The 17,062-nt window shown below is 43.3% G+C and overlaps 1 protein-coding gene across 2 annotated transcripts in view; it reads left to right on the top strand.

Annotated features, from left to right (window-relative positions):
- The first annotated feature begins 7,669 nt into the window (after positions 1-7,669).
- The window catches only part of larp1 (La ribonucleoprotein 1, translational regulator), a 39,967-nt gene continuing 30,574 nt past the window's right edge, over positions 7,670-17,062 (top strand). For both annotated transcript variants that reach the window (XM_079282804.1, XM_079282803.1), the window contains exon 1: positions 7,670-8,095. In XM_079282804.1, the coding sequence (XP_079138930.1) occupies positions 7,702-8,095 (394 nt within the window). In that variant the 5' untranslated portion in view covers positions 7,670-7,701. The remainder of the gene's footprint in view (positions 8,096-17,062) is intronic.

The raw sequence follows: 17,062 nt of genomic DNA, 5'->3' as shown, positions 1-17,062 counted from the left end.
GCCTCAGATACAGAACGTTTAAACACATGGACACAAAGAGAGAAGTTCTTTATCTTCTATATTTTCAACAAAAGTATTTATGTGTTCAATTTGGTATACTTTTTCAAATATGGTTCTGGTTGTGTTTTCTCTTTTGGAAGGACATGCTTCTTAAACGTTGTTTAAGCTGTTGCCTCCATGTTGTACCCAGTGATTATATCAAACCAATTTTAAACCAATTTTCATTAATTATTACGTAATATGTTGAATATATGAATATTGTTTTTATGAATATGTTTTTATACTTTTGTCACTGATATTTCTTCCAGTCTTTGGAAAATTCCTGAAAGTCTGATTTATTATTATTATTATTATTATTTTTAAACAGACAGAAAGACAGATTATTATATAACAATTGTAATGTTGTGTTAATATTAATATTATTGTTAACTCATTGTTGTTTTTTTACTTTCGTGCCAATAAAGCCACATTAAATGTTAATTGAATTTAATTGAATTGATAGATGCATGTTCCATTCATTGTTTTAACAAAATCTTACATTGTTTTCAAAATACTCACAAAATATTTATTCTAGATATTCTATCGGAGGTGTTAGATACACCCAGAAACGGCGTGGGGTCGTATCCGTGTCTCAGATCAATTACAAATTAGAAACTTTTTGTCAAGTGAAATCCAGCTCCTCCACTCTGGTGATGACATTTAGGCACACTATGTAAAAGTACGACATACTGAATGTATTTCAGAGGCACGGATCTAACCGGTAGGAACGGTTATGAAAAAGCGTCTCTGTGAACTCACAGACCGGGGCCCACAAAGGCCCCCCCCCGAGCCCGTCCTGCTTACGGGGCAAATCCACCATTTAACCGCTTTCAACTGTGATTTGCTGACCAGCTGCTGACTTGTGTTTTCATCCCGGTGGCCCTTTGCCATTTCACTGGTGACTACACTGCTAAAGAGCTCCAGAGAGCCGGACAATGGCCGAGAGCTTTACATGTCACCAGTGTCATCGGACGCGAAGAATGAGCCGCCGCCATTGAATGAAATATCAGCCTGTTTACAATGCGGGGCCTCCATGGGGGAGGATGAGCCAGGGTGTGTACCGACATGTCAATACACAGGAGACTGTTAATGCAAACGCTTTGGTGTGTGTCTGGAGGATTGTGTGGTCTGGAGGGTGTGTGACGGGTGCGACAGCCGAGATAGAGAAGTGTGGGGGTTTTTTTGGAGGTGAGAGGGGCTCATTTCAGTTGCACAAAAACAAACTCTGGTGTTACACACGAGTGAAGTAACCGGCGCACAGCAGACGGCGTGAGGTCTGTCATCACGCCAAAGGCTGTTCTGCTATTGAAGTGCTTCTGCAGATAATAACAGAGGTCAAATGTGTGCTAAAGAGCTAAAAAACAAACACTCACAAAAGTGTTTTTAATTCAGTAATAAAACATCCACATGTAGCTTATGAATGCAATGCTTGTTGAGCCATCAAACCTCGGATGTCGGAGGCTCTCGCAAGCTCTTGAAAGCACCACAGAGTGCTTTCAAAATGGTTTTGAATGAATTTTGGTTTTGAAAATGAGACTTTCTTTCGTCTTAGAACTTGAACCTTTTCACAGTGTTCTATCAGTTCACCAAAGTTAATGGTAACATTTTGGTCACCCAAAAATGTCTCATTCCGCTTTTGGTTGTACTTTGGTTGTCACTTCTGGTCGCTAAAAAAAAGATGGCGACGGCCAAAGTGCTAAACTCAAGGCTTCAAAATGGCCGTTTACCAACCAATGGGTGTCGTCACGGTGACCAAGTCCACTTCTTATATATATAGTCTTTGATAAAGACAAGAAATGGGAAAAAGTACAGCGCCCCTAAAGCTCACTAATTATCAAGGTTTGTTGTTTTTATCATTTGTTGAAAAATAGAAGCTTAAAATCGTCACTCTTGAGTTCGATTCTGGACTCTCTTCCTGGAGTCTCTGCTGGTTGACTCCAGGAAGTAACTGCATCACATTGCACAGGACACACACACAGTCTTACAATCTTCAACAATTACAATACATTTTACAGATATATGCAGAAACTTAAAGAATATATCGAATCAGTCAGATTGATGCATCAATGAGGAGAACTGATCCAGTATGGGATCGCCTCAAGTTAACACGGACATTTAAAGTGTGTGTGTGTGTGTGTGTCCTGGTCTCGTAGCTGCATGTTGTGTCGATGTTGTTATGAACGGGGACAAACGGTAGCCGAGCAGGGACAAAATAATAGAGAGAGAGAGACAAAGAGAATGATGCAGAACAGAGGGATTAGAAGGGATTGTCCCCACTGGTGTGACACTGATGTGTCATGGCTTGTTTTTCCATGTGAGGATCAAAGAACACATAATTGAATGACATTTTTACCATTTCACCGTCAAAACATGACTTCTAAAACTTCAAATTCATGACATAATAATAATAATAAGATGACTGCCTGGACTCAAACTTAAAATATCACACACTTCACACTTATCCCCAGTAGGCTGTCCTCTTTTGTTTATTTATTTTAAAGAGTAAAAGATCTTTGTTTTTGCTGATCATCAGTGTTGGGTGTGGTTTTCAGGTGCCACAAAGCACTTTTCTGACCACACCCAACCACACCTTGCTGTGTCTGGTCAGAGCTGAAACACAAAAAAGCTGAAACCTTTTCTGGATTCTGAATGTAAAAATATCTGCTGTTTTAATCTGAGTTTTTGTTTGAAATGGGATGATTCAATTGTAGGTGCGCCTTTAAAAAGTGTTTTTTAATTTAGTGACATATATGATTTTATTCTAAATGAACTGCTGCCAAACATAGCCTCATGGATTTGTTTTTGTTTTCCACTTAAATGAAGAACTACAAAACTCAATGAACATTTTAAAACGCAAAGACTGAAATCTACCAGCTTTTAACTGGCACTGATTTCCACACCCGAACATTGTGTTCAGACAGGAACCTGACATTTACAGCACTTTGTTTGTTTTTCTCACCTGGAGGACTGGATGTCTGACGGTGATTTGACTAAAAACCGTGAGCCGCAGCCAGAGGCTCTACGGCCGGTCCGGTCTTGTCCTCAGCACACCGTTCAGTTTGGGGGGTTTTATGAGCCGTGAGAGCCTCGTGTCATGTGCGACTTTGTGGGTGTCGGTGCTGCTGCGTTTTGCAGAATCTCATGTTCAAAACATTTTGGATTGTGCTGCATTTAAGTTTACTTGGTGAAGTATTTCCCAGAACGTATGACCTCATGGCCTGGACTCAGGACAATGCTGCGATCAGATTGACTCAGAATGTACATTACGGAACATTTCGGTGAAATTTTAGGTGCAAAAATGTCAAGATTTCTGTTTCAAATTGAGCTAAAACAAAAAACTAAAGGCCTATGACATAAAAAAAAATTCACGTTTTGAAGGTCTTGTGTTTATTGTGACTCCAAGGAATGAACATTTCGTGAGGCCTTTCTCTGATGATTAAGAGGTCAGCTAAATAATAGCGTGTCATATTTATAGACATTAATATCAGTTGTATGACGGCCTCCCGCGTTATTTCTTCCTGGTCTCATGATTCAGCAGCACAGGTATGAGGAAGAGTTGTGTGAGTGATGGATGTGAATTCATGGGGTCACGAACCGCACGATACTATCGTACATGTTAAACGTTAAACCCCTTCTTTCTTTATCTACAGTTTCTCTTTTTTATCCTGTATACACCCATCAACACACCGATGCTGCACCCTTCATAGTAATACAGTCACTTACAGTCGGCAGTGAGAAACCACACTCATGTCATGATCCCTGCACTGACGGAATATTTCAGGCTTTAGTCATAAACACTCGAGGAATCCTGCAGGCCGTGTGCAGCAGCTGAAGTCTGTACAGAGAGAGGCTTCCGCTCTGTTTGTCAGCACTTTTTTAGAGAGACAGCGAGATCCTTCTTGTGGCACTGGCACCTCTGCGTCACTCAGCGTCAGTCTGCGTCACTCAGCGTCAGTCTGCGTCACTCAGCGTCAGTCTGCGTCACTCAGCGTCAGTCTGTGTCACTCAGCGTCAGTCTGTGTCACTCAGCAGCAGTCTGTGTCACTCAGCGTCATTCTGTGTCACTCAGCGTCAGTCTGTGTCACTCAGCAGCAGTCTGTGTCACTCAGCGTCAGTCTGTGTCACTCAGCGTCAGTCACTCAGCGTCAGTCTGTGTCACTCAGCGTCAGTCTGTGGCACTCAGCGTCAGTCTGTGGCACTCAGCGTCAGTCTGTGTCACTCAGCGTCAGTCTGTGTCACTCAGCGTCAATCTGTGTCACTCAGCGTCAGTCTGTGGCACTCAGCGTCACTCAGCGGCAGTCTGTGTCACTCTGCGTCACTCTCTGGCAGCTTGTGTCACTCTGCGTCACTCTCTGGCAGCTTGTGTCACTCTGCGTCACTCTGCGTCACCCTGCGTCACTCTCTGGCAGCTTGTGTCACCTACTGACATACATATACATATAAGCAGAGGAAGAGTGAAGATATTTTCAAACATGTATTTTTGGATTGGACATTTTATGTCTTTTAATTTTAATTTTAATTTTAATTTGTATATATACTTTTAAATGATTATAAAACGGATGATTTATTTTCATTATTTTAGCCGATCATTGTAAATGACTATAAAAGTAATAATTTGGAAAGTGTATTATGTTCCATTTTGTTGCAAAACCAGCAAAATCATACTTAAATAAAATGAATGAGAAACAAAAAAGTACAACGTACTTACTCTAAGGATGCATACAGAGAACAGGGGGCTCCGGTGACTCAACTAAAATCATAAAACTGATTTATGGAAGCTGATCTGTCGTAACAACAATGGGTGTTCTCAGGAAATGTCTCAGGAAATGTGTCTCCGCCCCCTCAGCTCCGCAGCTTCTTGACGGTTGCCGAACTATGCTCGCCTGCCACAGCTGAATCTTTCCGCTGAACTGACACAGACTGACGCTGAGTGACGCAGACTGACGCTGAGTGACGCAGAGGTGCCAGTGCCACAAGAAGGATCTCGGCCCTGCACCTTTTTTAACAGGTCACACTTCATATATTTTTCATATATCACACAGGATGTGGACAGGTTCAATAACAGAGGACTTTGCTGCGCATTGATCTCGAGGTCCTCAAATCTTTTATTTGTGTGCCTTGATGTTTTGCGATATGGTTATGGAAAATCTGGCAAGCTGATTTCAATATATAAAAATGTTGTTATACCTGCACACATTATTGTTGGATAAACTTGGGTCAGTTTTCCATCAACGGTTGGACGTTACTTTTACAAGTAATTTTAAGTGACTTTACGTTGACTTTACTTGGAAAATGTACCGTAGTTCTTACGTAAAAAACAATTAAGTAGTTTATACAAAGTTGCTTGATCTGCATAATCTGATCCAAAACGTTGCATTCATTTTTTTAAAGTAACGTTAGATCAAGCAGGATCTTTTTTTTTATCAGTGGAGTGGAGTGAAAGTATAAAGTTGCATAAAATGGAAATACTCAAAGTACAAGTGGGCCGCCTCTAATTGATGTATAGCCTGAAGTACTGTGTACTTTCTTACATTCCATCACTGGTAGAGGCACAGCTAAACACACACACGCAAGTTAAGTCCGACTCTGAGTCTTATTATGTAATCCACCACACAGACTAAAAAAAGGGGCCCTTTAATGTTGAGCCACACGTTTGGTGTTACTGAACACAACACATTCTCACACACACGCAACAGAAATGGCATCAGCACAGACGAACACTTAAACTCCCAGGCTGTTATGATACAAGTATAAATCTTATTATAAAATAATTAGGGAAGCCAGAGAGAGCGTGAATGGCACACGTGCAGCTCCGGTGTGGACACGTGTGCATACCGTGGAGGAGCAAATAGTAAAGAGGGGGTTTAGGTGCCCTTTTCCACCACTTTTATTTGCATATTTTAGAGAACAGAGTGACGTGAAATGCGAGAGAGCGAAGACCAAACGCCAAGTCACCCTGACAGCCTTTCATAAACATGAAAACACAGTAAAAGCCTTGTGTTTTGGGCAGATGTTTAATGAGCTAACGGTGATTTGTGGACGCGTCGCGTTCAGAGGGCGAGAGCGATGTCATCTTTGCGCTGCGTTCAGGTCTATCGGAAAAATCTTATTTGTTGCACAAATACACTATCGTTAAGTGAGTTAAGGAAGTAAATTTGGTGAAAGAAAAAAATAAATGACATAGGAAATACATGTGCCTGTGTAACTATTACTTGTTTTAGTGTTTTCTGTAGTCTACATAGTTATACATCCTCCCAACATTTACATGCATTAAAAATGGTATAAACAATGAATTAATTTAACTCCAACGGGTGCTTTTGGAGCACATTTATCTGACAACTTTAGGAATTAAATATCTTAGAGATTAAAACATTCAAATAAACAAAAAAAAACATGATGCATTATTCCTGTTAAGTAAATAAAACAAGCTCCAGCATTAAAAGGCTGCTGCTCAATAATGATAACCTTATCATTTATAATTTAAACTATTCTTAAAGTGACCATTCTGAGTAACTTATCTTTTGACACTTAAAGTACATTTTGCTGTAAGATTTTGATTTCAGGACTTTAACTGAGTATTTTTACACTGTGAACTCTTCAACAGGAAAGTAACATGAAATGTAACAAACGTGTTACAGTGAAAACTGACCGCACATAAGATGAATGTGTGTCACAAGCTTTTAAGGTTTGACATCTGTGACTGATTGTGAAGAGTCCTCTGGTCATGTGCTGCACTGATAGGCTTATGTAGACCTTTGTGTATCTACAGAAAAAGATACACGCTTTCAGGACAAAGGAAGCTTCAATGCAATCAAATCACCCGTTGAAGATGACATACATACATACATATATATATATATATATATGTTATATATATATTGGTTCTAAGCTGGTGAATGTTTAGTTTTGTGGAACCAAAGTTGCTGTGATGTGACATGAAGGTGCATGGACAATTTTAAATCTATTTTTTTTGTTCATATATTATTATGTTTATATGAATGATATGTGGTCGTAAACATGATAGAAGCTATAAGATATTTTGCTGCAGAACATGACAAAATTGTGCATTAAAAAGTGAGCATTTTCTCATTTACGTCTTCAAAACTAGGTCTGTTGATTCTCTTTCAAACACTAAAATAAACTAGATAAAACATCTAACTTTAGACAAAAATAACTACTCTCCATCCGTCATACATTTAGTGCTAAAAGCACTTTTAAAGTGACACTTTGTGACTTCCGAAATCGTGGATTTCGTCGAGGAAGCACTTGAAAGCAGCATCTCGACCTGAAACCAAAGCGCGCTCCCGGCTTTACGTGGCTACTCCCCCATCTGCCCAGTACACCGTACGTGCGCGTACCCCTGTATCGCGTGGTGGGGATCATCCATATTGCTGCTAGTGGTGGAGATAAGGTTGTAATCCTGCGAGGCCCTGGGACACGTTCTTTTATTTTGTATCCATGTTTTTATTGCCGACTACTCTGCGTCTTAGGCTGGAGATCGTTTTGGTCTAAGGAGCAACGGAGGAGCGGCAGACTCCGCCGGAACAACTTCACATTTCCTTTTGAAATTGAAGGCGAATTCGGGCCCGGAGGAGGGGGGTGGGGGGGGGAAGAAGAGGGCTGGTAATCCTGAAGGGGGAAGAAAGACGGCGGTGTGTGGAAATGGCCACTCAGGTGGAGTCTCTCATGCCGGGCAACCCGCTGTTGGCGAAGGAGCACGGAGAAGTAATGCCGGAGGAGGACGCACGGAGCGGCGAGGGCGCACGGCGGAGCGGCGAGGACGTACGGGGCGACAACGGTGCCAAGAGCCGGCATGCGGGTGTCGCAGAGCCGGGGAGCGGCGGCAGCAGCCCCGGGCAGCAGGGAGGGACCACCACCGAGGACGCGGAGGAGCGGACCTCCAACGAGGCGACAGAGGAAGAGGATAAGCTAAATGAGGACGGTGTTAAAGGCCGAAAGGAGTTTACTGAAGCTCCCCCGCCCAAGGTGAACCCGTGGACTAGGAAAATGAATGCGGTGGTGACCGTGGTCAGCGTGAATGGACAAGCACACCACGGTTCGTACCCTCCCTTTCATGTTTTTTAAGTGGCTGTCAGTGTTGCGTTTCCAGTGTCTGTCCGTCCAGGTGTGGTCACACAAGATGACCGAGCAGCTGTCACGAGGAGGAAGGGGGTCAGATAGCATTTCATTAATACAAAAAAAAGTGCAGAAACAAGCCCAGTCTGTGGTCGCCCTCTTGTTGCTCCCTGCGAGCTAGATATATTTGGAGTGAAAGCCCCCCCTCCTCCTCCGAGTGAAGGCTATTCCTGGAGTTGTGGGGCCATGGGTGTGCACAAGGGATTATTACACCCTTTTCAAATACAAGTGAAAATGCACCAAAATGATCTTTCTACAAATGCCTAACATACTTGTCACATGACACGGGACAAGTGTCTGCACCCCAACAATATAAATGTGTGTCTGTGCTTCTCCAGTTCAACGTGTACTTAAGATGATTGTGCTTGTTCTCTGCACGCTGTGTTGTCGTGCAATGGCTGTAAAGTTGCTGCGATCATGTCATCACACCAGGCAAACGTGTGTGCATCCACGTTTTGGTGTATTGTTTGGGGGGAGGAGGGTGATGATTTGAGCAGTGTCACCGTGCATGCTTGGCTGCAGTGACTTAACGTTTAGGACTTACATGTCCTCATGTTCAGCCTGCTTCATCACCATGTCCTTCCTGTGTGTGTGTGTGTGTGTCTGTCTCGTCTACCTCCACCCAGTCAACGCTTAGCTGACACACTCTCCTCTGTGTTTGCCGAATACTAAAAAGAACCGGTCCTCACTACTGTTTACATGTTTGTTTTTTGGGTTGGGTTTTTCGCCACACATTAGTGAGACACCCGCCCACGTCTCGCATTTCATCATTCACAAGAAGAATAAAAAAAATAGCCACGAGCTTGGCTGGCGGTGTTAAGTAAGCTAGCTTTAGCCGGCTAACAATAGCACACAGAGTCCTCTTTGGCCTAGTGCGTCGTGTAGCCCTTCCCACTCGCATGTTAGCGTAGCTTCCATGTTGCTACTGTGCATTTACATAAAACAAAGCCAGGCTTTTAAAAGCGACTTTAAAGATCGCTTCTCCACACTGAAAATACGGCCCCAAAGGTGAAACATCTGCTCGTTTAATCTATTTAAAAAATGAGCAGCCTTGTTGTGGGGCGTCACGTGTTCACTCCACGTGTTCCCCGAGAGAAAGGCATGGGCGCTGCAAGCTAAGCTAACTAGCTAGCACGCGACCTAACTGGGCTCGAGCCGTGCAAACTCCGCCTGTGGCCGCGCATCGTGTGAGGTTGTCGCGTGTTGTGGTTAATAACCGGGCTGTCACGTTGTGTATCTGTTGTCAGCGTGAAAAACAAAACCGGCTAACGTCTGCTTGCCCACCCAGCTAGCAAAGGTTAGCATGAGAGCTAACAGGCTGAGGTAGACTGGAGTCATCATGGCTTCTGCATGATGTCACTGGTTTAGGCGGAAAAAATAAATAAATATATATATAAATAAAATATGGGTGTTCGACAATAAAAGGCATGTTATCAAATAAGCTAATCGATTGTGTGGAGTGATGCTCGTGGACACAGCTCCATTATCTGCTATGAAGTAGGGCATCGTGGTTTCTTCAGCCTTGTGTGTGTGTGTGTGTGCGCGTGCTTTGGATTCCTGGGCCAGTGTGCTTTGCAGGTGCACGGTCAGGTCATACTGAATCTGTCAGCGATTTGTATTGTCATTTTGTTTGACCAGCCGGCTTGTTTGTTCCGCCTGTTACTGATGTAGACTTTAGAATTCAGGGTACAGTCTGTACCCTGAATTCTAGGGTGGGTGCGTGGGTTGGGGTGGATGTGCTCCAAAAGCTGTCACATCAGCAAGTAAGCCGGGCTGGGAGCCAGAGGTTGAGATAACCGGACTGTAGTGTCCCCTTTTATGTTGGTTTCAAAGACTAACATCTGCTAGTTGCTGATTGTAAGTTGGATTGTTGATTGCTTGTTTATATAATTATGTTTTCCCCCGTGGCCCCCCCTTATACTAAACCATCTAGTTGTTGTTTATGACAGTTAGGCTCCTTCTTGGGTTAAATTTGTATAATTTGTGGAGACGCAAAGTAAAACTTTACATTTCACAGGACAAAAAAAAAGCAAATATGTGTCTGTATTGTGAAATTGAGCTGTTAGTGTCAAATATGGCAAATGTTTATTTTACGAAGACAGGCAAAGTTATCGTCCTAGAAGTGGTGTTTCTTGAACAGGTAGACTGCTCTCTAATCTGCAGTGTGTACTCAGTGTGTCCTTCAACAAGACCCTGAACTCGTGTCCAGGATAAGAACACCAGCTGAACGGCTGGAAACGTATTTCCACGGCCCGGGCAGCTCGCTTTAGGATCACAGTGGGAGTGATCCTAAATGGATTTTGGATTTTGAATAAGCAGCGCCTCAGATATCCTACTACCGACTGGTGTCGCTTCTCATTATTCTGAGAAGTGATTTGAGGCTTTTTCAAATAACTGTGTGACGAAGTCTGAACTTGTTACCGCTCAAAATAGCTTCGAAAAGTAGCCTCACCTATGTTTGGTTGCTGGTGATATTGGTAGTAATCAAACATGCCCGTGACTGTCTCCTCTCCAGGGTGTGTGACTGCATTGATACCGTCATTAAAAACACATAACAATGTTCCTCAGGCCGGTCCTGTCTGAAGCACTGGCCACAGACTCAATGCTGCTCGGCTGCACTACTTCCTATCCCACCTGTCTGTTAAGAGAACACGCATCTTATATCTCCGCAGGTGAAAATCCGGTCTGACCGCAGCGCTAAGGGGAAGCTCTGAGTACACGGCAACGCTGGTCTGACATTTAAACTTCTGCCATTCAGCGGAAAGACTCCTCAGTCTGTGATTTGTCATGTGACCCTGTTACAGCGGTGAACATCATGCACAGTATGTTGCTCTCGTTGCAGACGTAGACAGATGTAGAGACGGACAGCGAGGCCGTCGGGTAAACGTGAATTAATGCGTCATGTGACCCGATGGGTCCTTTTAGTCTGACTTTATTGTTCACGCGTTCAAGTAAAACTATAGTTCAGCACAGCTTCAGTGTATGTTAAAGATTTATGGTCCAGAATTTGAGACAAGTGGGCTCAGTTCCTCTGAACAGCTGAAAGTCACCGGTGTGTTTTGGCGCCCAGGGGGAGTTTTAATGGTGAATTAGTGCTAAATGTCAGCAGTGCTGTTGCCCGCCTTGTTTCAATCCGTCACCACAGAACAAGAGAACCAGTATGTTTTCATAAGCAGGCCCTCTTAAATGTTTCAGTCATTCAGCCAGTCGACTCGGTGAAACGTCCAGGCTGCAAAGGGAACCAACGCAAACGTCGGTTTCAGATGATTCTAACAGCAGGTTTGGTATAAAACAAATCCAGTTCACAAACAAGAACATACTGAGTAACACATTGTACGATTGATCAGACGGCCCAGTACACAAAATTTACTCTTAATTCTCAGCAAAATGCAGCCACTTTGTTTAAGCAAGTTAGCGTCCCGCTAACTGACCCGTTAAAGGAACACATTGTCCACAAAATGAGCATTTTGTAGAACCGTTGTTTCATTTAGCAACAGCTAAATTACTAATATTATGCGACTCAGTCAGTATAATTAAAGTCATTTATCCAGCTAAACACTCAGTACTTCCCAAACACATGACTCTTCACTGAAACATACATTTAAACACTTCAGACTCATAATTTTGCAGGATTGCATGACTAATAGATCATCATAATGTTATAGGGCAATGATTGAGTAAATAAATATTCCCATATAACTAATAACACTCAATGGAACAGATATTTGTTAATTATTGGAGCACATGTGGGTGTTTTCATCCTTTTTCCTGAATGAAGTTCTGCATGAACCACAACTAAACTTTGCGTTTGCTTTGTTTCCGTCATTACTGAGCGTCGTCTTTCCTTCGTTTACTCGCAACATATGCCGGGCACGGATTCAGAGTTCAGTGCATGTGGACGTTCATTGAGCACACAGTCTGCCAGCTTGTTGTTATACCTTTACTGTAACAATGGCTGAATGAGTGCATGAGCACTCGAGGGGCTCTACAGCCTCCGACGGCGTGTTAAGTGGCTCCTGTAAGAAGTGCCGACGTCATGTGAACACATCGATCGTCATCGCCTTGACTTAGGCTATATCCACACTACTCTAGTTTTCCTACGTTTACACTGAGCAGCCACGCCACGCCGGAGTTTTGGAGCAGCCTTAACGGAGGAACCTGAAAACTCCGCCGAGGTTGGAGGTATTTGAGAACTCCGGGGTTTTGGTTCAGTCACCATCACGGCATGCCCAGTGTACGTTAATGGTCACGTGCTGTACGCCTTCGAAGGCTGCCGTGTGGATGCTCCAATAATGCTGAAAACTCCCGGGTGGACGGAGATCGGTTCTATTTGAGAACTCTGCATCCAACGAGACACGGCCTAGTGTGGATATGGCCTGAGAATCTAGCCGTCCTTCCAACATTCTTGCATTTTGATAAAACCATTAGGAATTATTGCCCAACCAGTTATGCATGTTTGTGGCTGATATAAGTACAATTTATTGTCTAAAAAACTGATGACAAACCTTTTGAAATTAGGATTCACTGCTCTGAAATAGACGGGTTTGGCCTGGCAATTGAATAAATGTAAATTTTGGTGTATTAGCATACCGTTAGCACCTTAATTAACACATGCAAATGTTCAGCCAACAGAGCCTGTTGAATGAAGCCATCGCACTTTGGGTGACGTGACATTTGGGGCTTAAAGTAAAGTGTGACAAGATTTTCTTTCTTTTGGCGAGCCTCCCCACCGTGCGTTTGGCTTTTCCTGCTGGCTGTAAATAAAGTTTTGTGAATTTGAAGGACTGAAGTGTGCGAGATGTTTCGGAGCTGCTTCGCATTCTTGCAGCGCTCGCTTCTGCTTCGGCGTTGCCGTTTCAAAATGAGCACGGACGCCTCGGCGCGTTTGTCCTCTTTGTCGAGCCCTCTTTGTTGTTGTAAATTCAAGAAAGAACTTGTTTTTTTCTTAATTAATTAAAATCAACACATTTATTGACAATGAAAACAATTGTCAATTGCAGCCTGAGCTCACAAGGTCTTGGAAATAAGTCATTCAGCATTAAAAAAGGAAATAGAAACGACGAATGGGCTGAAGAAGGCTTTAGTTTTTGACTAATGACGCTTATGAAGTAAATATGAATGAGCAACATTTGTCAAAAAGGAGGCTGAGACTGTCTACTCAAGAGTGGAGATGCTCAGCTAGATTGTGTGTGTTGTACTCGCTCTACACCCACACACACACACACACTCTGTCATTTGTTTCAGGGCAGCCCTTCTCTTAATTCGTCCAACCCCAGCGTCTTTATCTGTGTCTGGACTCGGTGATAGCGGCCACATCCCCTCTGTGGAGGCTGGGCAGAGCAGGCGTCCTCTCAGGGTGTAGTCAGTTAGCATCGTCCAGTTAGCGGTGTGACTGAAGCCCCATGTAGCCAAAGGCTTCCCTGGAAATGTGTATGAATGAGCAGGTGGGGCCATGCAGAGAAACATGTGTCCACTAATGTCTTCTCCAAGCTGCACTCTGTGGAGTGTTTCCCTGCTGTGACTCAGGGTTGGTTGGGTGAATACAGTAGCAGATTAGCTGTATTAGAAAAATATGCGGCAACATTTGATAAAACTTTCCCCGATTGTGGGGAACAAATGTTTTATGGTGGTTTTTGCCTTTTGTCTAAAAAAGAGCTGATGCTGCAAATTGATTACGGAAGCTCCTCCTTTGCCGAATAAATGCTGATGTAGGGAACATTTAACTCTCGTTATCTCTTTCTGTCGGAGTCTTCCCGGATATTCTCATGACTCTCAAATGTTTGTTGTCTTCTCCAGAAGACCAGAACACATGAACCGTGACCGAAACTAGCCGACACCAGAGAATAATTGAAACTTGTCTAATTCCTAGAGTACCTCTCTCCATTTATCTCATAGATGGTTAGACAAGCCGATCGGTTTTGTTTCCGTTTCCTCCAGGTAGACGGGAGCCGGGTATAGCTGGCCGTCATTGCACTGACCTGTGATGGTCTGCCACATTTCGAGCGGTCTTGTGCTGCGACTACAGAGAAAGCTGTTTTCTTTAAATGTCTCAAAGTAGGGCTGGGCGATATGGCCTAAAAAAAAAATCTCCGATTTTTTTACAAAAAATCCGATTCACGATTTAAATCGATTTTTTTCCCCCAAAATTTTTTGCAGATGACAGAAGCTGTTGAAAACATTTTTTTCTTTTATTTTGTGATGATTTTCCCAAGTAGGTTGATAAAAATAAAGTGCAAACAAAACCTGAACATTGTAGAAAGGTGCCTGTAGTATACAAAAAGTATTTGGTCACTCTTTTGTTTGCCTGAATCATTTAAATATAAAATTAAATTAAACATAACATTAAATGGCATTAAATAGTAGCCTTCCATTGTAAACAACTGTGCAAATGTAACTTTTTACAGTAAGCTTTTCTAACTGAATACACTGATACAAACACAGCATGAAATAAAATGTATATGACCCTTTAACATTCACATTTTCAAAAGTGCAACATCTGATCTAACATCAACATAACATATTTTGCACAGTAAATAAGTGCATGTAAACAAAATCAAGTGCATTCACAACATAACCAACAGTATTAAACAGTAGTGCATGTTTTTTCTAAATATTTTTTGCCAGGAAGACAAGCCTGTCTACTACCTCTGGCTTCAGGCATGCACGGTGGCATGTAACAATGCCCCCCCCCCACACACTGAAAAGCCTCTCAGAGGGGGCACTTGTAGCTGGCACAGAGAGGTATTTCTTTGCTAAAGTACTTAGCCTTGGAAAGTTAAGTTGGTGACGCTTCCACCAGTCAAGTGGATCGGTGTCTGGGTCAACCTGCTGGACCACAGGTCAGTTGTTGCGGAGTAGAATGACATCCCCTCCAGCTCCGCAGAGATCCTTTGGCGTGTACTATTGTACAGCCGAGGCAAGGCAACGTCAGAAAAATGTTTACGGCTTGGTAGCACGTACCTGGGGTCCAAAGCTTTGAGACGGTGAATAAACCCCGGCTTTTCCACGGTGTATATGGGCACCATATCTTTTGCGATATACATCGCGACTGCATCCGTGATGGCTTTCCACCGGGCACTCTTCTTCTCATGCGGAGTACAGTTGGTGAATGTCTCCAAAATGCTGGGTTGTTTTTGTGAGGTGGCGGCGGCAGCAGTGAAGCTGCTGGCCGCCATTGTTTTAGTTTGTAAACAATGCGCGCGCACTCTACTACGGGAAAAAGGGGTGGGGGCGATTTTCTCGATTTTCAATAAAACACATCGCCTTAAAGCACACATTCGAATTAATCGATTAAATCGATTTATCGCCCAGCCCTATCTCAAAGGTTAATTTCTCAGCACTTTTTGTAGTTTTGTAACTGAATCTCTCGGGTTTGGGACCAAGTTTCGCTCTCTCCGATATCAGATTTATTGAACGTTTCACAGTGAAGAAGACAAGACGCTACAAGAAACACTGTGTATTTGTCACACAGAGTTAGCAGAACGCTGGTAGCGGTGCGCTTCTTCTACAACGAGACGTCTTCTCTTGTTTCATGGTTTGGGTTTAACCTTTGTGTGTGTCTGTGTGCGCTCCCTGCTGTTTGAGCTGTTTCACTCTGCACGAGCTGATGTCACCACACTGATCATGGGACGCCACAGATAGTGTGTGTGTGTGTGTGTGTGTGTGGGGCAGGCAGCCGATCCACCTGCGTACGCCCTCCACTGTCGTTTCCTCCATATTTGGTTCTTGCAGAGAGGCTTCCCTCTGCTGTCATCGCTCTGCTCTGCTGCAAGCGACCAGCAGACGATGCTGATATTTAAGTTTCACACTGATTCAACTTTTCAGTGTGACAAATAAGTGACCTTTTATACGGTGATTTTCACAGTTTCCTGTAATCTTAGCACGTCTCAAGTGCCTTTGTTGGGGGAGGTGTGTGCAGGGTTTTCCCTGTTCAGACACTGAATGTTTGATTCCCCCCCCCCCCCCCCCCCCCTTTAACTTTCCCCGGGAGCTGGGAAACTCCACAACACTCACTTCCAATAAGTTAACCTTAAAAATACGATACGACCTCAGAATGACGATGCAACACACAACAAAAAACATCTGGCTGAGGACCGGCTGTGTTTCACCACCGCTGTGTTTGTCTAAGACTGCAGAGCCGACGTGGCACAAGGTTTATTTATAGGCTCCGCCAGCGATACCCCGTAGGGCTTTGGAGCAGGTTATCGTCACCGGCGTGTGCTGCGGGAATCTGTCTCTGGACTCCACCTGAGGGGTGTGTGTAGTGTGTTTTCTAAGAAACAGAAGTGTGTGTGTGTTGTGTGGAGGACTTGGCGATAACGGTAAATGGACGTGTGATGGAGAGCGTTTGAACCGCTGTGAGAACCTGCAGCTGCTTTTTAAAAATCTAAATATAAGGAAGCTGTGAAGCATTTTGATGTGCAAAATGATCTCGTATAGAGCTTTAAAAACCAGGGATTGGAGCGGTAACGTTAAGTTAATACTGGTGGGGGTCGAATGTTAATGTTGGCCTCGGGTGTGCTGTGAAGAAAGAGGTAGAGAATAAACACAGAGAGAGAAGAGAGCGAGTTCTGAAGAAGAAGGGACGAACAGACTCAGGATAGAGAGATGAGTCACTACACACTACTGTGTGTTGGATGAACTGGTGATTAGGGAAAAGCAGGTAAAGGATGAATGCTTCGTTTCCTCTGTCAGCGTTTCAAGTCACTCAGTATTTTACCAAAATCCAACAAAACATACAGTTTCATGGGGATTAATTTAGCGCTGCATGATTCTTCTTTGTCTCAGAATGATATTGCGATTTTTCTCTTGCAGGTTTTAGAGAAATGTTATATAATAAAGATATATTAGCAGGGACTTCTACTTTTTGGTGCCTTTCTGACAGCTT

This window comes from Melanostigma gelatinosum, assembly GCF_949748355.1.
Source record: "Melanostigma gelatinosum genome assembly, chromosome: 14".
Taxonomy (NCBI): domain Eukaryota; kingdom Metazoa; phylum Chordata; class Actinopteri; order Perciformes; family Zoarcidae; genus Melanostigma; species Melanostigma gelatinosum.
This window is presented reverse-complemented; position numbering and strand designations above follow the sequence as displayed.